The 25,226-nt window shown below is 42.4% G+C and overlaps 2 protein-coding genes across 3 annotated transcripts in view; both read left to right on the top strand.

Moving 5' to 3' along the window:
• The first annotated feature begins 3,018 nt into the window (after positions 1-3,018).
• On the top strand, positions 3,019-14,972 carry LOC135504747 (zinc finger protein 507-like). The gene is made up of 7 exons (XM_064923592.1): positions 3,019-3,105; positions 4,489-6,635; positions 7,091-7,208; positions 7,593-7,704; positions 9,413-9,517; positions 10,624-10,758; positions 10,896-14,972. The coding sequence occupies exons 2-7, from the start codon at positions 4,491-4,493 to the stop codon at positions 11,323-11,325; spliced, it is 3,045 nt and encodes a 1,014-aa protein (XP_064779664.1). The 5' UTR covers positions 3,019-3,105; positions 4,489-4,490; the 3' UTR covers positions 11,326-14,972.
• A 6,676-nt stretch (positions 14,973-21,648) lies between these two features.
• LOC135504741 (protein C-mannosyl-transferase DPY19L3-like) overlaps positions 21,649-25,226 on the top strand; it is a 41,290-nt gene continuing 37,712 nt past the window's right edge. Inside the window, exons 1-2 of one of the 2 annotated variants that reach the window (XM_064923568.1) lie at positions 21,649-21,740; positions 23,767-23,887. In XM_064923568.1, the coding sequence (XP_064779640.1) occupies positions 23,776-23,887 (112 nt within the window). In that variant the 5' untranslated portion in view covers positions 21,649-21,740; positions 23,767-23,775. Of the gene's footprint in view, positions 21,741-23,766; positions 23,888-25,226 lie in introns of those variants that run through there. The other variant, XM_064923578.1, reaches the window with a different exon arrangement.

Genomic DNA, 25,226 nt, shown 5'->3' with positions numbered 1-25,226 from the left:
CCAGAGAGACGTTTCATTTGAAATTAAATAAATGTTTATCATATAACAGGTTCTGGTATCACATCAATATGGGATTGGCCTATTGTTTTACATGTGGAAATATAAGTGACAGTGGGGTAGCTCTTGAGAACCCAAGGGGGGTATACCCAGCGCTTGAGTTCTCAATTGAAAGTACGGCCCACAGCTGGACCAATGAAATGCAATCCGATGAATTGTTTTAACCTTTATAAACTGCATTAATCCTCACTAGCAATACAGTTTTGGAAACCTTTGGAACTTAACTTTTCTATAAGCTTGAACAAATCTTTCAAAAACAACATATACACTCACTGAGCGCAGTTTAGCAAAGGTACACCTGGCTTTATTCACAGAACGCCTCGACTATGACACCCCCTCAACTTCGTCTGTGCGGTTGGTACTGTAGCAGCTCGAAGTTGAAATTCCTATCACCTGGCAAATGCACAAAACCATGTAGAAACCTGTTAGTATGCCTGCATCGTGTGCATGTACTTCCGTCTTGCGCACATGCCTTCAGTCATGAGGAAACACATCTTGATTACTACACATAGATAGACCTGTGTTTTAGCCCTTCTGCTTTGCTGAAAAGAAAGTATGTCATTGTGGTATGGGTCAGACTGACCCGCACACTAAAAGAATCAAGTAAAAACAGCCCAGACTTAATTTTGTCTTGTCAAGACTTTTCAGAACGAAGAAATAGAAGAAGATTTGATTTCAAAAACTCAAGGAAAAACTCAAGCGTTTTCTGTTTTGGAGCTCATTTTTGCATGTCTGTGTCAGAGATCTGCTGCTCTCACACTGAGAATGAGAAGCTTGGGAAAGCTCCTTTTCACCCAAACATAATTGTAAAGGTGCAACCAGAACCAGTCAAAACAAAATACATCAAAGCCACGTGTTCATTATGGACCTGTGCAAATATCTATACACATGAAAGCCTCTGGGTCAACATCATGTTTGTCTACAAAATCTACACAGACATTTCAAAACACATCAATCAGTATGGACACATTTGGAAGTTAGGTTCATAAACCTAAATGAGGAAAAGTAATTTAATATCATGGAGAAAAAGAGAGGTTAACTAGTATTTTAGACAACTCTAAAGTAGAAATATCCACTTTCCTGTGGACATTTTGTATTAAAAAAATCAAATATTCAACATTTGTATTTAATATTTGTATTGTATTCAACATTTGTAACAGGCAAGGGACGATTATGTTTTTTGTAACTGTGCGTGGTGTTTCCTACACAATTGGCATTGCCACGTTTAATGACTACCTCTCACCTTGCCCTCGCATTTCCATTGGACCATTCCATTCCACATTTCCGTCTGAATCACGTGATTCTCTTAAAGTGGGTAGTGTATTTTTTAAATAAATATTTAAATTCGAAATATTTCCCAAACTCTATTGTGTACGAGGCGTAGTAGGCCATTTGCGTTTCAACAGAGCATTTGGGCAGGGTCGGAGAGTCTGGCCATTCCCCTCAGTCCAATAATGGCTCAATGGAATTGGAGTCATGAGTAAGGATAACTTTGTACGGAAAGCCACTTTAACATTACATTAATTTCATTTAATCAATAATTGTATTTATTTTTTTCAATAATTGAGTTTTGAAATGTTTATATCAATAATAGTTGTTTTTATCAATACATCAAATACTTTGTATCAAAAATAGTTTGGTATCAAATATTTCAAATGATTGATATCAATCATTACATTTTGGGGAAAAAAATAGATTTATTGGTATTGATAATTAAACTTTTTATATCAATAATTGTCGAATGATGAATATATTCGCGTATATTTAGCATTATTAAGACTGAAAACAAATCAGCTTCAAGAGCCTTTGAGTGTCAATTAAGTATTTAAATGATTTATAAGGAAGTGGAACGCCGGCCATGTTGCTCACCTGTTACTTCCTGTCAGTGGGAGAACCTGTCAGGAGCATGTAAATGTGATCCCGCCCCCATGAAGGTCATTATCATATATTTGTTTATATCAAAAATATATATAAAAAATGAGAATTATTTATATAGATCATTTAATTTGATATAAAACTGTGTAGCCTACCTTTACAAGTATGAATTGAAGACATTCAGCAGGTCTTGGTCGATAGTGAAAATTTATAAAAAGTTTGCCAATGTTTAAAGTAAAATCAACACGTTTGCGTTTCGGCCCTAGGATTTCAAAGTCATCTTCCTCTTTTTTTGTGTGTTTCATGGCGGTGTGCAAACAATGTCAAGGTGGTCAAGTTATTCAGAGAGATTAACGAAGGAGGTTTTCATATATTTTAATGGCCTACCCAAAATCGGTCCTGGGTGCACGTTTTTGTTTTTGCCCGAGCACTACACAGCTGATTCAAATATTAAAAGCTTAACGTGCACCAAGGGGGGTCCATAGGAACAAATTTAGTGAACCCTCGGTTAAGGACAAATCACCAATCACAATGGGAATACAAACAAAGCATTATGCGATTGGTAAATTAATTGGTAAATCTGTCCTATTGGCATGCACGCAATTGAAAAAGCTTTTCAATGTAATTTAAAATGCAGCAGATGGCAGCATTTTATCATGTTATAACACCTTTGAGCGCTCGAGAACTACATATTTATAAAAACTAGTGGGATGAATGGTGAATAGAAGTTGAAGAGCAAGTTTTAGATTTAAAATATATTTGGGGGAGAAATGAAGGTCATGATGCACGACATAGCACATTGAACATGAACCCCCTCAGTGACAGAGCTGCACCTGCACTTTACCTCCGTTTGATATGCGTCGTGCTTAATTGCATTTTACTAAGTCATATTACTTGTGAATTTACACATATTACACACTCATAAACCAATTCTGTCAGCAACTGTTCAGTGGACTTTTTTGGGGGGGGTCCTGGTTCCACCCGATGTTTGTGTCTCAAAATACGGATTCCATGTTGGCCACCTGACCATTTAGGTTTGAGTCACGTGATCCGTTCTCCATCCTCGCCATTTTGCAGTGTGAGAGACAGAGGCCACTTTTTACTGCTACAGGATAAAGCACCGTTTTTTTTTTTATGTTTTGAGGCCAAAGATCACTCAAAATTGCCGAATCAGTAAGTACTTACCTAACCGACACATAAAAGTCGCATGATCCGTTGACATTTATTAAACGAGAAGCCAATCAAACAGCAAGTTGTCTTTTACAGTGTGTGTGAGAGAGAGACTCGTGTGCTAGCTTAGCGTCAAGTGGCTGTCTTGTTGTCATGTACAGTGCGTGTCCTGTCCCCTTTTCCCCCAGATAAAGAATATATATATCTTATCGACACACCTACGCTATTATTGTGACTATGTTACCTGGCATTTAGCTAGCTATGAGGTTTTACAGATCATTATTTTCCTCTCGTCAACCATCCACGCCTCGGTGTGTGCGCTTATATTTTTAGCCCGTTATGTCAGAGGGCAGTCCCCCTAGTCATGCACACATATCGATATCCCTGTTCATCTAGTTAGCTAGCTACTAAGCCAAAGTGGTCAGCTACCAACCCTAGCTAAAACCTTAATATTACTTGAAAGTCTTTGATTTTAACAATCACTCAATATACAGTGGATTGTGCAAACGGGTGGGTATAATTTGTGGATCGTTCCAACAGGAATCTGTTCCCAAAACGTCGTAAAGTACAATGTTGAACTAGTTGACGAATAGGCATCAATCAACTCACCACGTAGCTTCTATTCCTAATGTGTTGTCCATGGGCTACCAGAGTGAGGACAGACATTTTCCGGAATAAACGTAGTGCGTGGGGGAAAAAGGCGTATTTAAATAGCCCAATCCATACCTGATATCATACGAAGCTTTTGGGACAGATTCCTATTGGAACGTTCCACAAATTATACCCGCACTGTGCAAACAGCTATTTGCCTACCCAAGACCTTTCACTTTTGCAGAAGGAACACCAAGTAGTACAGTACTGGAGAAGGTTCAGGGATATTTAGGCACAGGCTATTCCTTAAAAGCAGAACCCAAAGAAAAGGGAACCTGATTGTGGTCAGAAAGGGGAAAGTGTGGTACCAATTGCAGACTTTAATGGGCTTAACCACAGGAATGTCTTCCTCTAATGTCGCACTGGTAAATAATCATTCATCCTTATTAAAGTATCATTGATCTGCTTGACTGAATTACCACAGTGTTTTCTATCAAATATAATTATTGGATTTAGGAATGGTAAAACTAAATTAGGACTTTGATTAGGACTTTCAAAGTTCAGTACTGTACTCTGTGTGTACTCTGTGACCCCTGCTATGTTTTGCACACTTGCCCCAGCCAAGTCATCAACCTAATAACACAACAGGTTTCTTTCTCAGTGTAGGCCTAAACAGATTTTGTCAACATTTGTTTGTGTGTGTCTAAGATGGAAAGAAGCACATTTGCAAAGAGAGCAATACGATATTTGTAAGATGATTGTGGTAGTTTAACTGGCTTGTTTTGCTTCCTCCAGGTATGGAGGACAGCAGTGGAGTTGCCATCCTGCTCCCCCTCTCTAGAGGCCAACAGGAGACTGTCTTCATCCCTGAAAGGGTGGAAACGCCTCCAGGTACCCTGATGGAGCCTAGGGATGATGACCAGAGGCAGCAGCAGGCCGCAGACTCCCTCATCGAGGTGATCGAGAAGCTCAGCAAGATCGTGGAGAAGCGCCCACGTCGATGTACCCTGGCTGGGAAGAAGAGAGCCCTCATGTCCTGTGCCTCCATCAGAGTCCCAGAGATCAGGGAGGGCAGTGGTGGGTCCTCCCCCTGCAAGAGAGTCCGGGAGTTGGAGGACGAGGTGAAAGAGGAGGAGATCAAGCCAGACAATAGTGCCCCTGCTGGCAGCAGTAGGACCATCACCTGTTACCAGTGCAGCCTGTGTCGGTTCCTGTCCCCGACCTTGAGCCTGCTGAAGGAGCACCTGCGGCAGCACGATGAGCAGCACAGTGACCTCATCCTCATGTGTTCTGAGTGTCGCTTCACCTCCAGCCACCAGGAGGAGCTAGAGGCCCACGTCAGGCTCCACTTTGACAGCAGCAACTCCAACAAGAACCCTGTATCCAGCCAGCAGGCCAGAGAGGGGAATGAGGACTTGGGGATGGGGGGTAGTGTGGAGGACGTTGTGTTCAAAACCGCCATGGACTGTGCTGAGGAGATCCCTGCTAAGAAGAAGTGGTACAGCTATGAGGAGTCTGGGATGTACCGCTGCCTGATCTGCAGCTATGTGTGTGGACAGCAGCGAATGCTAAAGACTCATGCATGGAAGCACGCAGGTCTGGTGGACTGCTCTTACCCGATCTTTGAGGACGAGGCAGTGGCACCTTCCAGACAAGAAGCACCAGCACCTCCTGTAGCTCCTCCTGCAGAGGAAGCCATAGTGGTCCTCACCCCGGTCCCAGAGAACTCCCAGAACCTCAACAAGATGTCCACTATCCAGATTGACCTCTGTGCCCCTGTGGCGGAGTGTAGGAATGAGGCCAGGACAGAACCAATCACAGAGGAGAGCCCAGTGGAGAGGCTATCTAAAGACTCAGAGCCAATGTTGGAGGTACAGGTGACCACAGAGACGGAGGTGGAACTTGTGCAGGACTGTCATCAAATTACAAGCACAACAGACAGCCTCCTGTCATCAGCCCAGAAGATCATCAGCTGCAGTCCCAACAGTGCCGGCCATGTCAACGTCATAGTGGAGCGACTGCCATGCGCAGAGGAACCTGTGGCCACCCAGCCCCTCCTCCCCAGCCCAGAGGTGGGCAGAGACGAGAGCCTGCTGGCTGCAGAGAAGGCGGGCCATGTGGAGAACCAGCCAATGCTTGCTTACAAGGACGAGCAGCAGGAGGTGGTGATTTGCTGGAGCAACAGCGAGAGGCAGCAGACCACCACGGACCCTCCGCGTGACGAGAACGCTCCCCCAACCCGCAGGAGGACCCACTCTGAGTCTCTAAGGCTACACTCCCTGGCTGCTGAAGCTCTGGTGGCCATGCCTATGAGGACCGCGGAGCACATCAGGAGCATCGTGGGTCAATGCTCCCAGAGCCCTGACACGGGCCAGAGGCTCCTGGAGATGGCCACGGCTGCAGCAGTAGCAGACGACAGAGCCCCTGCAGCAGTAGAGGAGCTGGCAGGCGTGGGCAGCGTGGGGTCAGCCCTGGTAGACCTGGAGCTACAGGGGTCCAGAGAGTACGGGCTGGCTGAGGGCCCCACCAAGGCTGGCATCAGCCTGTCCCTGCTGACGGTCATAGAGAGGCTGAAGGAGCGCTCGGACCAGAACGCCTCAGACGAGGACATCCTGAAGGAGCTCCAGGACAACGCCCAGAGCCAGCACGCCGTGGAGGTCAGCGCCTGTGGAGGGGGGGACCCGGGTAACCCTGGTGGGGGTCTGGTGGACTACATCCCTGGCAGCGAGAGGCCCTACCGCTGTCGCCTGTGTCGCTACAGCAGTGGGAACAAGGGCTACATCAAGCAGCACCTGCGAGTACACCGCCAGAGACAGCCCTACCAGTGTCCCATCTGTGAACACATCGCCCTGGACAGCAAAGATCTAGAGGGCCACATGATCAACCACTGCAAGACCAGGGTGTACCACTGCAAGCAGTGTACTGAGGCCTTCTATTACAAAGTGAGTAGAAGGACTGAAGAGAGCGGAATTAGGACAGACTGTGCGCCTCAATGTCCCTGGCAGGGATGTATTATTGAAGTGGCTCCTACCTCTAGGAGAGAATATTGCTCTTGAGTTTTGTTTCTCCATGACCCAAATTACAGTCATTTAAGATGAACTGATTGTTGAAGTGAGAATTGAGGTGGACGTTTGTCTGGTTGGTGCAGTTGAAGAGGTTTAGTTTGATTCAGGGAGCAGAGAAGTAGCCTGTTGATTTCATTACCTTCATGAGGCACCTCATCCATTTGTGCAGACGTCATTAAGTCCGTCATAACATTCTGGGTTTTTTCGGACTCCATAGATATAGATGTTTTTTTTTAGAGAGGGGGGGGTAGCCTGTGTGTTTTTTCCAGCCCCCAGAAGATCTTGTAAGTTTTTATTTTTACTGCTGGCTTTATTACTGACCCTTTCCACAGAGTCAGCTGAGGAACCACGTTAGAGACCAGCACGGTTTGGGCGACACCAACGCAACACTAACCCCTGTCACTGAAACCACGGCAACCATGGAGGAATCTGAAAAGATGACAAATGAAGGTGAGGATTTTGTATTTTTCAATGGAAAGAAGTGGAGGGCGCTCGACCAACGCGAGTCGAGGTGCAAAGTTAAAAGGGCAACGCTCACTCACCATTAAAAATGCATTTTATTTAGGCGACTATTTAAAGCTTGATGTTTCAGCCTTCATCAATGGCCTTCAGAACCATCAAGCCTTTAATAAAAATCTGGAATAAAATCATATTTTTAATAGTGAGCGTTGCGCCAAGTGTGTTTTTCAACTTGACCAAACACGATCTGTCTTTTTCATCCAAATCAAAGAATGTTTCTCACTTATTATCCTCTCCACTACCCGTTTTGTTCATTTAATTTTATTGCCTCCTCATCCTTTATCCACAATATTTAATGAGTGTTCCGCTCTCCAGATTCCATCAGTTCGCAGAAGGTGTACAGATGTGATGTGTGTGATTACAGCAGCTCCACATACGTTGGAGTTCGGAACCACCGGAGGATCCATAACTCTGACAAGCCTTACAGGTTGGTGCTGTGTGTCTGCTGTCTGTGTTTTTAATAATGTCAATAGGATTCATCGTGATTGCAATCTGGATTCCTTAGGACTTGACATTCAAGTAAATTTGCCAGTGGCACACCAGGCCAGTGCCAACTAAAAGCTACTGTCCCGAATTGGGGGGAAAAAAATACTGGCCTGGGTCAAGATCTCACAGGATAGTGTATGATGCATAATTACAATATCAGGTGATTTTATTTATCATTTGTGGCATGAGCAAGCTAGCCTGTAATAACCCTCCCTTCATACACAAATAATACCATTTTAACTTCCAAACAATATCATGTTCACATTGATTGTTTTCAGGGAAAAAAATAATTGTGCAATCTCAAGAAGGGTGTTATATTGTTAGCAATTTTGAACAGTTAGCAGGCTACAGTTGTAGGGCCCTATAAAATCAGTTCCATATTTTGCTTGATATCATTTTTGTTTTTCCGCGTTTCTGAATTTGTTCAGTTTTTCACACTTTTTTTTTAAAATAGAAAAAACAACAACATTTGGATGTTCCATTTCCAACAATGATTAAACCAGGTCTGGTAAGTATTTCGGGGAGGGTGTAGTTGCCCTTTTATTCAATTGTGCATCTAGCGAGAGACCACTGTTTGCCTAGTGGTATTTCTGTACTGTACAACCTTGTTAGCATACCCATTGCTGCCTTAGTTAGCAGTCACCGGTAGATATAAGTAGATACATCTTACCCACCTCCCCTAATGGCGTTGGTCTTCTGTGAGGTGCTCCACGCGACAACCAGTTGAGAGCTGCGTACTCTTGCTGTCCGAAAGATGATACCCCTCAAACTAGATTAGGTTCATTTTAGTTATCCAGTAATTCTCCTCTTTCCATGTTACCGATGACGTAATCATGTTGCTTACTCAAATCCATCAACCAAGACACTGCATCTCAGTGCAAGAGGTGTCACTGCACTACCTGGTTCGAATCCAGGCTGCGTCACATCCGGCCGTGATTGGGAGTCCCATAGGGCGGAGCACAATTGGCCCAGTGTCGTCCGGGGTAGGCTGTCATTGTAAATAAGAATTTGTTCTTAACTCACTTGCCTAGTTAAAAAAAATGTAAGTATAGAATCTAGATGTTATGATACAGAGCTCCAGCAGGGGGCAGTGGGTGTTAGGTAAAGATCAACCTTGGCTGCAGTCTACAGCTGGAGTATTTCTTTCAACGCAGCACCCATGTAAGCGGATCGGCCCTGCTCTGTGTACACACACACACTCGAGGCGGCGTCTGGGTGGGGGGTGGGGATCTTATTCTCTAAGGCCACACACATCTAGTTAGTTTTCATTTTTTACCACTATAGACCCTCAATAGAGCCCTTTCATGCAGGGGAGTGCAGTCTTTCTACTCTTGTGCTTTAGTATCCTTGACTCACTTCAAACCACTCCACAGGGAAGCACACGCCTTTTAACTAAGGCCATCTTATCCATTTGAGCCACACAGTGTATCGCATCTCTGAACATTGTGCTTCCAGCTACCCTTTCAGCTTAGCCTCGAAACAAAATAGCCGTCAAGACAACAGTATGGCCCTCCAGGCTTTTCCTGCTGTACTAGCCAAAACAGAATAGTAAACGGAGCATAAACAGCCAAGCACAACATGAACTGTCTAACAACTAGGCCTGTACAGAGATATTCCCTCTAATTCTGGCCAACTCTCTGGTACCGTAGGTGCTGCAGCTGTGACTTTGCCACGACCAACATGAACAGCCTGAAGAGCCACATGAGGAGACATCCCCAGGAGCACCAGGCTGTCCAGCTACTGGAGCAGTACAGGTGAGGACCGGGTCAGGGTTCAGCTACTGGAGCAGTACAGGTGAGGACTGGGTCAGGGTTCAGCTACTGGAGCAGTACAGGTGAGGACTGGGTCAGGGTTCAGCTACTGGAGCAGTACAGGTGAGGACCGGGTCAGGGTTCAGCTACTGGAGCAGTACAGGTGAGGACCGGGTCAGGGTTCAGCTACTGGAGCAGTACAGGTGAGGACCGGGTCGGGGTTCAGCTACTGGAGGAGTACAGGTGAGGACCGGGTCAGAGTTCAGCTTCTGGAGCAGTACAGGTGAGGACCGGGTCGGGGTTCAGCTACTGGAGCAGTACAGGTGAGGACCGGGTCAGGGTTCAGCTACTGGAGCAGTACAGGTGAGGACCGGTTCAGGGTTCAGCTTCTGGAGCAGTACAGGTGAGGACTGGGTCAGGGTTCAGCTACTGGAGCAGTACAGGTGAGGACCGGTTCAGGGTTCAGCTTCTGGAGCAGTACAGGTGAGGACTGGGTCAGGGTTCAGCTACTGGAGCAGTACAGGTGAGGACCGGTTCAGGGTTCAGCTTCTGGAGCAGTACAGGTGAGGACCGGTTCAGGGTTCAGCTACTGGAGCAGTACAGGTGAGGTCAGGGTTCAGCTACTGGAGCAGTACAGGTGAGGACCGGGTCAAGGTTCAGCTTCTGGAGCAGTACAGGTGAGGACTGGCTCAAGGGGTTCAAGGTCAGAGAGGGGAGACTTGGGCAGGGGAGTGGGAGAGGTACAGAAAGTAGGCCTATGTGCTTCGAAAGAGTCTGGGGATGGAGGAAGAGCCAAAGTGTAAGAAGAACCCATCTCACCGACCATCAGAAAGAGCTCCTAATGAACTCTCCTTTTAGTGTCGATTTAGAGGATGTCTGGGTATATGGAGCATGATGTCGAGCAGTACAGATAAGCGTTATCAGAGCGTGTGTGCCTCTAGGTCTCTCCCTGAGGAGTCTTTAGTGCTGCTGATCCCTTTTGATATAATGGAGTTGAGGGGATTAGTGGACCCCAAGCAGCATATTAAATCAGACGCTTCTGCTACAGGCTTGATCCCGTTCATTTCTGTTCCTTTCCCCCTATTTCACATACTCCTTTCGTTTTTCAGGTGTTCACTGTGTGGCTATGTGTGCAGTCACCCTCCGTCCCTCAAGTCTCACATGTGGAAGCACGCTGGCGATCAGAACTACAACTACGAGCAGGTGAACAAGGCCATCAACGAGGCCATCTCCCAGAGCGTCCGGTGAGTGGGGGGGGGTTGGAGTTTTAACAGTCTGCCTTTACCATCTGTAAAGCCTGTGTTTGGGTCCCAGTGAACCGGAATGTGTAGGGTCATGTCTTTGTCTTGATGGTGAGCCTGCTCTCTCTCCCTGGCTGTAGTTCCCCCAGTGCCCCGCAGAAGGTTTCAGCAGTGGGGGAGGCAGTGGCAGAGCAGTCTGGTGTGGTGCATTGTGGGAAGAAGGAGAGGGTCTTTGTGGACCCAGCCCCCCTAGCAGAGGTTCCTGTGGACAGTGTGTTTGGCGGTGGCTCAGGGCCAACAACAGAGCTCATCCAGTGGTCCTCCAGAGAGCACGCCCCACAGAGCGACAACCCCCAGCACAGCCCCCAAGGGAAGGAGGGGGTCCAGTCCCGGGCCGGCATGGAGTATTGTGTGCTGCTGTTCTGCTGCTGTATCTGTGGCTTTGAGTCTACCAGCAAGGAGAGACTGATGGAGCACATGAAGGAACATGAGGGAGACATCATCAGCATCATCCTGAACAAGGAGCAGCAGGGAGCAGCCCAACCAGCAGAGGGCAGCACAGCACAGTGAGACAGCATTTACCCCTCCCCTTACCCCAACAAAGAACCAGGAACCTACCCCCTCACTCACACTGAGTCTGATTTTTAACAGGGAAGTACTGTACCGTGCATCTTGTTTTCTGGTTCTTAATTTTATGAACTTAACAGAAGGTTACAAAAAGTGTATCAGTTGGAGCTCAGACATACAGAAAATTGGAAAACTCCCATTTCAAGGCGTTGCAGTAAAATGTTCTACCTGAACAAGTTCAGACACGTTTAATACCTCAGAAAACAGACATTTCCATATTTTCAAATGGAGCTCAGTCCATTCTACTCAGCAAACATATATTGACCACATGGCAGCTTTTGTATTAAAATTAAAATACTGTAATATAATTTAATATATTTAATCCTTCACAATTATAGTTTATCTGTGGCACCTGCACTAGGCTATACAGAGATGCCATCTACTTGCATGTTGTGTTCATCTTAGCTATATTCAAAATGGGTTAATACAACCTGGTCTCAGAGCATTTCGTATTATTCTGTACATAAATCTGAGACAATCGATATTTTGAAAATTTGTAATGGCTAATGTTAGCCACCTAGCTAGAATTTGTAACGTTGCATACGTTTAGCAAATTCCTAACATGTTGTACGTTTTGCAAATTCGTAACATATAATACAAATTGTAGTTCTTAACATATCATTATGAAATGGATGATTTACTTCCACAAATTAATACATACCATACAAAATGTAACACATCATACTAATTTGAGTGTCCTGGATTTACATTTACGATGTTACGTCTAGTCTATGAGACCAGGCTGGTTAATAATGTAGGCCTATGCATGTTTCCATTATGTCGGCGCAAAGGAAAAGCCTTATTTTATTTTATTCACTGTTTGATTCTGTTTTAACCTATTGGACCTCTGGTACGTTTATGGTAATGATGGGCCACTTGAGGGTGGTTTCCTAAAGCTGTAGGATAGATAGGCTGGTAACAAGTTGTTGTTTTACCAACATTCATCAAGGCTTCTTGAGGCAGAAATCGGTTCGGGAGGAATTTCTACGGTACGATCAGTCAATTATGGTGCATATTAGTGGTAATTTTAGACCCCAGCGTTATGGTGGCGAGATGGTAAATGGACAATCGTTGAACTTTGATTGCAGCCAACACCCAACTGTGTATAGCTTCGGCTACGTATTACTGTTCTGATTACGATAATCATTTCTAGATTCATTTTTTAGCTCAACAATTGCCAAGTTGATCACTTGAATATGGTAAGCAGTTCCCAAAGTTTCTCCACATAGGCCTAGCACTTGTCGATAATGGATGGCTGGGGTGATTGACATCCTAGCACAGAGTGGTGTGCTAGTAAAGTAAACCTATGAATGAACCTGCTATTCCTATCTCTGTGTGCTGTGTTGACCAATAGCGGAGGGTGATGTATATGACCAGCTTTTCAAGTGATGGGCCTATAGGCTACTGTAGACTGACGTTGGATATTGTGTTTTCCGTTCGACTACCTCTGCTAAAGTGTTTCCAAACTTCACTCGCCTTTCCATTTAGTTTCACACTAAACATGCTTTGGTATGCAGAGTGGCGACTTGGAAATAATTTCCATGCCCTTACTGTTTTTTTATGTAGACAGATAGGTGTAGGAAATTATGATCAAATTAAATATCCATAATTCGAGGGATTTCTGGATTTGCGTTTGAGTAGCTCAATGTGTCATATAACTGAAATTGTTATCTTCTGCACGCTGAAATTCTCATTATAATGGCAGATTATTCCCATGTTAATTTACAATTCAAAGTACTAACGTCAGGAAGACCGTGACGGTCTGCATTTAAACCGCACTTAATTCCCCCACCCCCAATTTACATAGTTTGCATTTTAATGAGTGGTTCAGTGAATTAAAGCAAGAGACAAGCAAGCAGAACCACATGCTGATCATAGGCCACTTTCTGCTACGTATAATCTATCTGGGGGGTTTATATGATTCTATTTGTGGACGTACTGTAGTGCAGCTTCTTGCTGTGTCTTTCTGAAAGCCTAATGATCGTCTTACCTATGCAGACCATGAGGCAGAGGGGATACGGTGGGAAAGGGAACTGACTAGTGGCCTAAGTGAATTGATTGGTGGTTGTGGGTCAGCGGTGCAAATAGTTTTGGATAGATCTGATGTCGTATTTCTTGTGGGAAAGCTTCAGGTTATCTGCATGTTCATTTTACCCATGCAGAGTTGGCTAAATGTCATTTGTGAAGCCAGTTCATTCTTTCAGGAGGACTTAGCTTTTTGTTTGTTTGTGTTCCTGTATTTACGTTGTCACATGTGGGAGCTTGAAGCCTTAGATCCAGGACTAAATCTGTTCGTTTCATGAGTGTTGAGCGTGAAAAACACATCGGCGTTGCAGATGTTAACTCAAACCGGTGCGCCTGACCCCGTTCATAGGCACTTAAATATTTTGTCTTGCCCAATCCCCCTCTTGAGTGGCACACACACACAATCCATGACTAAATTGTGCTAATACATTTGTCCTGTAGTTTATGTCCAGTCTGCTGGCGAAATTGCATACTCAATTAGATATATTGCTATGCTTATTTATTTCTTATACTACTTGTTATTTCTCTATTTGATTTGGAAATGTTAGATTTCAGATGGTGATGCATCCATGTGAGTCTACCACTCTGGCTTTCATTTCAGAAATTAGGCGATGAACTGACATGAGAACCTGGATGGGAGGGAAAGGTTCTTATAGGGTGTGTGACATCTGATGTGGATGATTTTGACATGTTCTTTGTTTGACTTAACCAACCCTTAACCCCAGGTCCCTACTCATTCAACTACAGGGTGCCATGTGATGCGTAACCGTCAATAGATTGTGCATTTTCAAAGACATTTTAATGTGCTATTTTTGCTCATCCTGTCAACGTTTGTGCCTTTTTTATTCTCTTTTTTTTTTTTTTTTAGTTTCTAAGAGAGTCTCTCGTAGTCGTTAGCTAGCTATTTGTTATAGGCTATGTCTGCCCACGGGTGCTGTTGTGCGCCCATCTGTTCAGAATGATCATCCAAGGAGGTCGTGGGTGTTATTCAGTCAAAGCTGAATAGCCTCTGTAACGCCAACCCCTTGCTCTGTGATGTATCCCACACACTGGTTGGAGCAACGTTGTTTCCACATTTCAATGAAATGACATTGAACCAACGTGGAATAGATGTTGAATTGACGTCAGTACCCAGTGGACTGGGTCTGTACATAATTAGTTGAAATACTGTAGTATTGCAAACTGACTTTTTTTTTATAATCTATTTTTTAAATATATTGTAAAGAAAAAACACTAAGTCCCATGTTTTTTTGTTGCTGAAATAAATACATTTGCTAAAATGTTGGAAAATGGGTGTGCTTTTTAATTGGCTATATAATGTATTTGCGGGGAGTGTTATTTTTTTTTACACTGAGCTGCATGCATTTCGAGCCAAAGGAGAGAAGGTGATATCTCTCACTTTTTACACTGTTAATTAACACTGTTCAGTGTTTAACTTGTTTCAAGTTCAGTGTGTATTCGCTCCGTAAGCCACAGAGCGATGCTTGCTATCTATTTATTTTGTGCATCATAGACAGTATTATGTCATATCTTTGCCAATGTATTTTTGTAATAAATACTTTGTGGATGAACTGTGGTTGTTTTTCTATTGAACAAGTGTATAGTTCATTCCATATGATTTTTTTTTAAATCACTTTTTGACAGCACCCATTTTAATTTGAACGAAACATTCCATACATGTTTGCCCATAGTAGAAGTGGTCAGAAAGTGACATGTTGGACCTGAATACCAAAACATTCAGGAGTTAAAGGTGCTCAAAGTTGACCCATTTTGCATACCCCACCCTACCATGAGAGAGTCATGTCTTCATTACTGAAAAATATAAACGGTTGAGTTTATCATTTGAAAGTTTACAAACAAGGTTGTCAAACTATTTTATTTATTGAAAAAGTTTTTGGTAAAATTTTAATTTTGTAACCTTTACACATTTTTAGTTAATTGTTACTAAACTTCAAAATTGTGATTATGATCATATGCACAGTGTACATTTACACATTTAAGTCATTTAGCAGACGCTCTTATCCAGAGCGACTTACAAAATATTAGGAACACCTTCCTAATATTAAGCTGCACCACTTTTTGTCCTCAGAACACCCTCAATTTGTCAGGGCATGGACTCTAAAGTGTCAAACGATAAACCCAGCAGTGTTGCAGTCCTTGACACTCAAACCATGTCCTGTTCAAAGGCACTTCCATCTTTTGTCTTGTCTCAACTGTCTCGTGGGTTAAACATGTCTTCTTTAACCTGTCTCCTCCCCTTCGTCTACACTGATTTTGAAGTGAATTTAACAAGTGACATCTAAGGGATCATAGCTTTCCCCTGATCAGTCTATGTCACGGCTTAAACCCGATTCTACATCATCAGAGGTGTTTGTTTTGCACCCGCCTTTATTTTATGCTTTTGAATACAGGGTGGTGTCATGTTCTGCATGATGAATACTAAAATGTGAGTACAATTCAAATGTTACCTTTCAAATGATATCACAAAGATGGTTGGAGGTCCACATGTCAGATAATGTTGACTTGAGTGAGAATATCAGTTGTTTAAATTATACTGCCACTCTTCCTTAGGAAACCTATTGACTTAATGGAAATATACATCATATATCAATTTCCTTTCAAGTTGACATTTGACGGTGGGTGTACCAGCAGCCATCTTTCTGGTAGTAATTGGAAGTTTATATTTCAATTTTATTTTTTATTTCAACAGTGTACCTGCTAAATTGGAGTGGAATGAAGGAATATGTCCAATCAATTGAATTTACCACTGGTGGAGTCGAAGTTGTAGAAACATCTCAAAGATGCTCAATGAAAACAATGGGTAAGGCCTATGACCAAGAAGGAGAGTGATGGAGTGCTGCATCAGACCTGGCCTCCACAATCACTCAACCGCAACCCAATTGAGATGGTTTGGGTTGAGTTGGACCGCGGAGTGAAGGAAAAGCATTCAACAAGTGCTCAGCATATGTGGGAACTCCTTCAAGACTGTTGTAAAAAGCATTCCAGGTGAAGCTGGTTGAGAGAATGCCAAGACTGCAAAGCTGTCATCAAGGCAAAGGGTGGCTACTTTGAAGAATCTCAAATATAAAATGTTTTTTGATTTTTTTAACACTTTTTTTTGGATACTACATGATTCCATATGTGTTATTTCATAGTTTTGATGTCTTCACTATTCTACAATGTTGAAAATAGTAAAATACAGAAAAACCCTTGTAAGAGTAGGTGTGTCAACTTTTGATTGGTACAGTGTGTATGTATGTATGTATGTATGTATGTATGTATGTATGTATATATATATATATATATAACATTTTTAATCATGTTTTTGACTGCACTGGGCCTTCAAAAAAACTTTTTTTCATGAAATTCTAAAATAGTTTGACAACCCTGTTTGTAAGTTTTCCAATGATATCAAACTCAACCGTTTATCTTTTTCAGTAATGAAGACATGACTCTCTCATGGTAGGGTGGGGTATGCAAAATGGGTCAGCTTTGAGCACCTTTAACTCCTGAATGTTTTGGTGTTCAGGTCCAACATGTTACTTTCTGACCACTTCTACCAAACATGTATGGAAGGTTTTATTCATCACTGGACCTCATGCCTTCAAGTGGGAATTGCTACATCCATTTTTTGACTTTTAAATGAATGACATGTACCCATTGATTCTTAAAGAATATACACTGTACATGCAAAAGTATGTGGATACCCCTTCAAATGGGTGGTTTTGGCTATTTCATCCACACCCATTGCTGACAGGTGTATAAAATTGAGCACAGCCATGCAATCTCCGTAGATAAACATTGAAAGTAGAATGGCCTTACTGAAGAGGTGAGTTACTTTCAATATGGCACTGCCATAGAATGCTACCTTTCCCACAAGTCATTGTGTCAAATTACTACCCTGCTAGAGCTGCCCTGATCAACAGTAAGTGCTGTTATTGTGAAGTAGAAACGTCTAGGAGCCACAACGGCTCAGCCACGAAGTGGTAGGCCACATAGAAGGGGACTGCTATTGGACTCTGGAGCAGTGGAAACGCGTTCTCTGGAGTGAGGAATCACACTTCACCATCTGGCAGTCCAACGAACAAATCTGGGTTTGGCGGATTCCATAAGAGCGCTACCTGCCCCAATGCCTAGTGCCAACTGTAAAGTTTGGTGGATGAGGAATAATTGTCTGCGTCTGTTTTTCATGGTTCAGGCTAGGCCCCTTAGTTCTAGTGAAGGGAAATCTTAAAGCTACAGATTACAATGACATTCTAGATGATTAATGTGCTTCCAATTTTGTTGCAGCAGTTTGGGGAAGGACCTTTTCTGTTTCAGCATGACAATGCCCCCGTGCCCAAAGCAAGGTCAATACAGAAATGGTTTGTCGAGATCGGTGTGGAATAACTTGAATGGCCTACACAGAGTCCTGACCTCAACCCCATCGAACACCTTTGGCATGAATTGGAATGCCGACTGCGAGCCAGGCCTAATCGCCCCACATCAGTGCCCAACCTCCCTAATGCTCTTGTGGCTGAATGAACGCAAGTCCCCGCAGCAATGTTCCAACATCTAGTGGGAAGCCTTCCCAGAATAGTGGAGGCTGTTGTAGCAGCAAAAGGAGAACCAACTCCATATTAATGTCCATGATTTTGTAATCAGATGTTCAACGATCAGGTGTCCACATACTTTTGGTCATGTAGTGTAACTTGAAAATGCCTCATGACCTTAGTTCAACTGTCCTACCCCATCAGAACCCAAAATATAATCTTGTTTAACTCCATCATTTTTTAAACAATGTAATTGTAAACACACACTACATTGCCTCAAAACATGGGTGAAACTATACTTTTGATACAATGGATTGTCAGTCTTTGCCTCCATAGCTCTGAATTTGAGAGTGGCTACATTTCTCCAGCCCCATTCCTCAGCTTTTTACAAAAACGGGCAGGGTGTCGCATTGTTATTGTTTCTACTGCGATTGTCTTTTTTAAATTCTAACACAGAGGCTACATGTTAGATAAGGACATCCATCAACATGGACGGTCCCCATCTCATAGTGGTAACATTAGTTTGGCACTACAGAGGGAAGAAGCAAGCGGACTGTATTGCAAGGTGCTAGCAGTGTTATTTTCAGGTTCACATTTAGGATAATTCAATCCTAGGCAGGGGGTATCCAGACAATATTAAAATGTAGATGAGCATAGCAAATTGATCTGGAATTGAACTCAATATGGTAAGGGAAGCTTTCTTTTCACATGGTTGTGCTTCTCCCCTCTTAAAGTGCTGTAACCCCGGGCTGCTAGTATAGTGATAAGCAGAGGATGGATTCTCCTCATTGGGAATCAGAATGTCTGCTTCTATAATCTCTTCATTTTACAGGAAACCCTGACCACCTCTCAGAGCAGCTAAGAAAAATAATTTCACCAACTCACTCGTTTACAAGATCAAGCTTTTACCTAAACCTTTAATGGGCCCCGTGAAAGTGGAGATCAAGACAAAATTGAAAAAAATAATAATAAAAGAAGGAGTCTGGACTCACACTCAATTCTAGTGACTTTTAGGCCTTTACAGTTTAGATCCCAAATTGCCAAGCTCTAAAACCCCTCTTTTGTGTTCAAGTAAGTAAAAAGAATAAATCAGAGAGTGTTCTATCCCATGGCTTAAGAATTCCAATAGGGTCTTCTGGGAAAGATGAAGGTTTAACTTTTATAGGCCAAGGCCTTTCACTCGCAGTCTTACTTCTTGAACTTCCCAGAGATGGCATGAGTGAGTTGGGGAGTTGAGAGAAGAGGGAGCAAGGGAGAGAGTGCTCAACCTACTTTTCCTTTGTGCTTATCAAGAAAGAAACCAAGACAAACAAGCACCTTCCATGAAAAAAAGGATAGCCATTAAACATTTACGCCTTTCTTCCCCCATAATCCCGTGCTCCTACAAGCGGCAAGCCAATTTATTTTCTTAAATCTCTTTGATAATCTTCAGCCCTTTCATGTCAGCAGCTGCACTTTCAATTTTATTCCCATCTGGATGCCCAGAGACTTCTCTCTTGTCCTCTACAATGTCTGATATCTCAAAGAAATTCTATGGGGTCTCCATACAATGTAATGATTCAATTTGGACTTGTTCACTCCCCATCTTGGAGTGACATAACTTGATCTTTAAAAATGTATATGTCACAATAAATGATGGAGTGGTCATTATTTCAGATCGATGTAGTGAATATTTGGTAATGTAAGTATGAGATGTATTCTAATGGGGACTTTCAGATTAAAATAACAACCAGGTCAAAGGCTATGCGCTGTCCTGGGGTTTATGGGTAATTCATTTCCACCAATGTGGATGTGTTCGTTTTAAGTATAATAAAGATGACATGCAATTGAATGAAGTATTTTCATAAGGAACTGGTACAGTATTTAATAATAACTACCCGACAATGTACAATACACAAAATATATCAATATCAAACCGAAAAACTTGCCCTTTGCAACCAACCAATCAATGTATATATCAATGTGTGACAAAGTGTGTGTGTGTACGAGCGTGTTCTGACATTTTAAACACCTCAAATCAAAACACATGCTCTCCCTGTAAAAATACATGATTCAATAATATAATATCAGGGACTCATTGCACTATTCATAAATAATTAGTATCAGCATATGCCTCACAACCATAAGCATATATGTATTTGCTATTATTATCATCACCTGTTATCTGTACAATATTTACACATACCATACCAGTCAAAAGTTTGGACACACCTCCTCATTCTAGGGTTTTTCTTTATTTGTTACTATTTTCTACATTGTAGAATAATAGTGAAGACGTCAACAATGTGATATAACACATACGGAATCATGTAGAAGCCAAAAAAAGTGTTCAACATTTCAAAATGTGAGATTCTTCAATGGACACCCTTTGCCTTGATGACAGCTTTGCACACTCTATGCATTCTCTCAACCAGTTTCATGAAGTCGTCACCTGGAATACATTTCAAATAACAGGTGTGCCTTGTTAAAAGTTAATTTATGGAGTTTCTTTCCTTCTTAATGTGTTTGAGCCAATCAGTTGTGTTGTGACAAGGTAGGGGTGGTATACAGAAGATAGCCCTATTTGGTAAAAGACCAAGTCCATTTTATGGCAAGAACAGCTCAAATAAGCAAAGAGAAACGACAGTCCATCATTACTTTATGACATGAAGGTCAGTCAATACTGAACATTTCAGGAATTTTGAAAGTTTCTTCAATGATGAAACTGGCTCTCATGAGGAATCAAGCCTTCATGGTCGAATTGCTGCAAAGAAATCACTACTCGAGGTTTCACCAATAATAAGAAGAGACTTGCTTGGACCAAGAAACATGAGCAATGGACATTAGACCCGGTGGAAATCTGTCCTTTGGTCTGATGAGTCCAAATGTGAGATTTTTGGTTCCAACCGCCGTGCCTTTGTGAGATGCAGAGTAGGTGAACGGATTATCTCCACATGTTTGGTTCCCACCGCGAAGGATGGAGGAGGAGGTGGGATGGTGTGGGGGTGTTTTTCTGGTGTCACTGTCTGTGATTTATTTAGATTTCAAGGCACACTTAACAAAATGGCTATCAGAGCATTCTGCAGTGATGCACTTTCCCATCTGGTTTGCACTTAGTGTGACTATCATTTGTTTTTCAACAGAACAATGACCCAACACACCTCCAGGCTGCGTACGGGCAATTTGACCAAGAAGGAGAGTGAGTGCTGCATCAGATGACCTGGACTCCACAATCACCTGACCTCAACCCAATTGAGATGGTTTTGGGATGAGTTGGACTGCCGAGTGAAGGAAAAGCAGCCAACAAGTGCTCAGCATTTGTGGGAACTCCTTCTTCAAGACTGTTGAAAAAGCATTCTGGTTGAGAGAATACCAAGAGTGTGCAAAACTGTCATCAAGGCAAAGGGTGGCAACTTTGAAGAATTTCAAATATAAAATATATTTTGATTTGTTTAGTGGTGGTGGTACTTAGGCTACATTCTGGATGTAAGATGTATACAAACTGTTTACAATTGTGTGAGTTGCTGTCTTTTTGATGTTGACATTCAGGTTAATAATGTTCTATTGTGTGTTCTGTGTATCGATTTTTGTAGGACCAGAATTATACATATTTATGTATTCATTTATACATAAAAGTAGCAGTTTTTCGTCTCTGCATATTAACAAAATATCCCCCCCCCCTCCCTTTGTTTCAAGTTTCTCTAGTTGTTTCAAGCCTATATTCGACTAAACTAGAGATTCTACGCATGTATCGAGTGTCCGTGGGAGGGAGAGAGTAGAAACCTTTGGACATCCGATAAGGGATTGCAAGCACTGTCGAGGGTGAGGCTTAAATATATGAACAAGTGTAATCAAATCCTTTTTTGTTGCTATCAAAAGCGAAATTCATTATCGAGCGATCATGAAACCGATGCTGCCCATTCGAAGAGACCGAGATTAGCGAGTGATGGGATCTGATATTTCATGACATTCTCGCAGCGGCGTGAGTAGGAAATGCCGCTGCAACCCAGGCCTGTGTGAATGAATGAAAACAGCGTATGAATGAAAAGCATGAGACAATTGTGTAGTTTGTTTTGCGGATTTTCAGTGGTTACCACAAAAATGTATTTGTTTAGTTTTTATTTTTTGCAAAATTGTAACGGTAGCGTAGGACGATGGAGACGCGACACACTTTCGATAGATGACATTTGATGACATCGGGGGACACGTTGATTTTTGCAGTCCGGCCCATTTCGTAACGGTGTAAACATTGCTGTTTGCTGTTCATATTAAGGCAATAGTACCTATACAATGACACGTCATAAATACGAGAGATGCTTTGCATTATACTCCAGGTGTCCATTATGATTCCAATTCCATAGCCTATATAGGATGGGATATCATTGGACAATAGCCTGCTGAAGGAGGCAAGGAGCCACATTCAGCCTAGCAGCATCACACTTGGATGTTGTTTTAACAGGTCTTTTTTAAAATTGTGTGTGAATGGGTGGTACCCTCTTCGCATGTTAGGCATTTAAATGTACGTTCTTCTCTCTCTCTCTCTCTCTCTCTCTCTCTCTCTCAATTCAATTCAATTCAAGGGGCTTTATTGGCATGGGTAACATGTGTTAACATTGCCAAAGCAAGTAAGGTAGATAATATATAAAGTGAAATAAACAATAAAAATTAACAGTAAACATCACACATACAGAAGTTTCAAAACAATAAAGACATTACAAATGTCATATTATATATATATATATATATATATATACAGTGTTTTGCAATGTACACATGGTAAAGGACACAATATAAAATAAATAAGCATAGATATGGGTTGTATTTACAATGGTGCGTGTTCTTCACTGGTTGCCCTTTTCTCGTGGCAACAGGTCACATCTTGCTGCTCTGATGGCACACTGTTGAATTTCACCCAGTAGATATGGGAGTTTTTCAAAATTGGATTTGTTTTTGAATTCTTTGTGGATCTGTGTAATCTGAGGGAAATATGTCTCTCTAATATGGTCATACATTGGGCAGGAGGTTAGGAAGTGCAGCTCAGTTTCTCTCTCTCTGTGGTGTAAATGTGTGTTCTTCTCTCTCTCTCTGTGGTGTAAATGTACGTTCTCTCTCTCTCTCTCTCTCTCTCTGTAAATGTATGTTCTGCTCTCTCTCTGTCTGTGTGGTGTAAATGTACGTTCTTCTCTCTCTCTCTCTGTGGTGTAAATGTATGTTCTTCTCTCGCTCTCTCTCTGTGTGGTGTAAATATACGTTCTTCTCTCTCTCTCTCTCTCTGTGTAAATGTATGTTCTGCTCTCTCTCTGTCTGTGTGGTGTAAATGTACGTTCTTCTCTCTCTCTCTCTCTGTGGTGTAAATGTACGTTCTCTCTCTCTCTCTCTCTCTGTGTTTGTTCACTAACTGAGTACCTATGTTTGTCCTGTTGTTGTGTGCCTTTCTTTGTTTGCTGAAATCCATACTTTTTAATAAAATCTTAATCAAATACAACTACAGCCTGTTGCGATTCAATTCGCGATGTGCATTCGAGCCGAGTTGCAATAGCAACGAGGAAACAGTCTGATTGTATTTGATTAACCTTTTGTTAAAAAGTATGTTTACTGAAATCCGAAGGCATTCAACAACAGGATAAACATAGGTACACGGTAAGGGTGTAAGAATTAAACATGTTTGTAAGAATTAAACATGTTTACGTATCAGCGCATAGCAATTAGAGAATTGAAGGAGTCAGAGATTAATTTAAAAAACAAATCTAGTCTACTCTCAACTCAGTGGAGGAGTTCAGGTACTTGCCTGTGTGTGTACATCCCTATCTTGTGTGGAAGACTAAATAGCTGCCCCTCCTTTTTTCAGTGAGCCACCATGATTGCCCTTAGGCAGAGGAAGGGGAGCAAAGGAAGTAAGGAGCCTGGTCCAGAAGTCCTGTGCCAGAGGTTCAACCCTTCAGCGGATCCTTTAGAGAGGTCTTCAGATGGTTAGTGTCATGCGCAGTGTTTACATTTTGCTGATGGAGCCACCCAACTGGTACCTCGTGTGTCTCAACCCATTTGGATGTTGTCAAGGAGGGTGGTCACGTGTGTTGCGAAGCAAGAGGTTCACTGGTTTGAGACTGGTACCGGGCAGTCGGACAGTGGAGGAAGCTGATCTGTTAGCATCACAATGACCCCTGTCACATACACATAGTATTTCAGCAATTCTCTACTATCTTGCCATTTGTTCTCATCGTTTCTCTATGTTGAATGCATGCTTCATAGTTTTACATTGTAACTGTCACTGGTATAATTTAACTCCATCTAACTTTAATTTAACCGCAATGATCAACAAACAGTGAGAGTTGTAATATAATGTCTTGTATACCGCTGCGCCGCTCTAGTTACGGGCACCATGTCTGCACAGCATGCCGGCTGTGTTCTGGTAAAGGAGGGTCAAAGCGGGATTCCGAAACTGAAGTATGGTTCCAGAGAGGCGAAGGGAAATGCCACCCCTCTTATTCATCGCGGAGGGAACTCTTTTCCGCGTTGACGTGTTAAAATGGCAATAGCAAAGTATCTTTGATTCATTGATTTCTGTGTTAATGCTAAAATAACTCTATTTAAAATCTGATCAGCACGTTTGAAACTTTATATCATATCGCGGAGGGAACTCTTTTCCGCGTTGACGTGTTAAAATGGCAATAGCAAAGTATCTTTCTTTCATTGATTTCTGTGTTAATGCTAAAATAACTCTATTTAAAATCTGATCAGCACGTTTGAAACTTTATATCATGACGATGTGTATTTAAAATGAATGTTTTGCGAACCGCCCTTCAGGTAGAGAATGGCACTGACTACTCCGCATATATTCTCTCTGTCCCTTCTTGTCAGTTAAGCTATGTATGTTCTGTTCCTGCACCTTAGATCTGTTTCTTATTTATTTTTTAAGTTGAGACTTTAGGACAGCTGAGACTTAATTTATCCGGTTTGTCTATTTTAAAGCACTTTGGTTTATTTTCTCTAGTCATCATTTGTATTTAGCAAATTTGAAAAATAAAACCCTTTTGTTGTTTGCACCCTATCTCAGTGTCTCTCGTTGCCTCCTTGCTCATCCCTAACATGGTGGGACGACCATTAGAAGGCACTAAGTAGAGGTAGTTTAGCTTAGATACATTTGTTCTCTTTTTGTTTTTGACAAAACAAGAGAACTAAACCATGGGCCCGAAAAGGGACAAACCAGGACCGGCACCGCCTCTCCATGTGGAAGGTGTGGCCAAAGACAGGGGTGAATGAGGTGAGCCCATACCAGACAATCCAGGTGGGATCTCATTGGAGGAGTTG

This window comes from Oncorhynchus masou, chromosome 2 (genome assembly GCF_036934945.1).
Source record: "Oncorhynchus masou masou isolate Uvic2021 chromosome 2, UVic_Omas_1.1, whole genome shotgun sequence".
Lineage (NCBI taxonomy): Eukaryota > Metazoa > Chordata > Actinopteri > Salmoniformes > Salmonidae > Oncorhynchus > Oncorhynchus masou.
Note: the sequence above shows the minus strand (reverse complement) of the source record. Positions and strands in the feature narration are given on the sequence as shown.

What these genes read in the sequence shown, in the direction of transcription:
- LOC135504747 (XM_064923592.1), top strand. Translation starts at nt 4,491, where the DNA reads ATGGAGGACAGCAGTGGAGTTGCCATCCTGCTCCCCCTCTCTAGAGGC. An exon ending in CTGAGGCCTTCTATTACAAA is followed by an intron (nt 6,636 to 7,090) that starts GTGAGTAGAAGG and finishes CCCTTTCCACAG; the next exon opens with AGTCAGCTGAGGAACCACGT. An exon ending in AACTCTGACAAGCCTTACAG is followed by an intron (nt 7,705 to 9,412) that starts GTTGGTGCTGTG and finishes CTGGTACCGTAG; the next exon opens with GTGCTGCAGCTGTGACTTTG.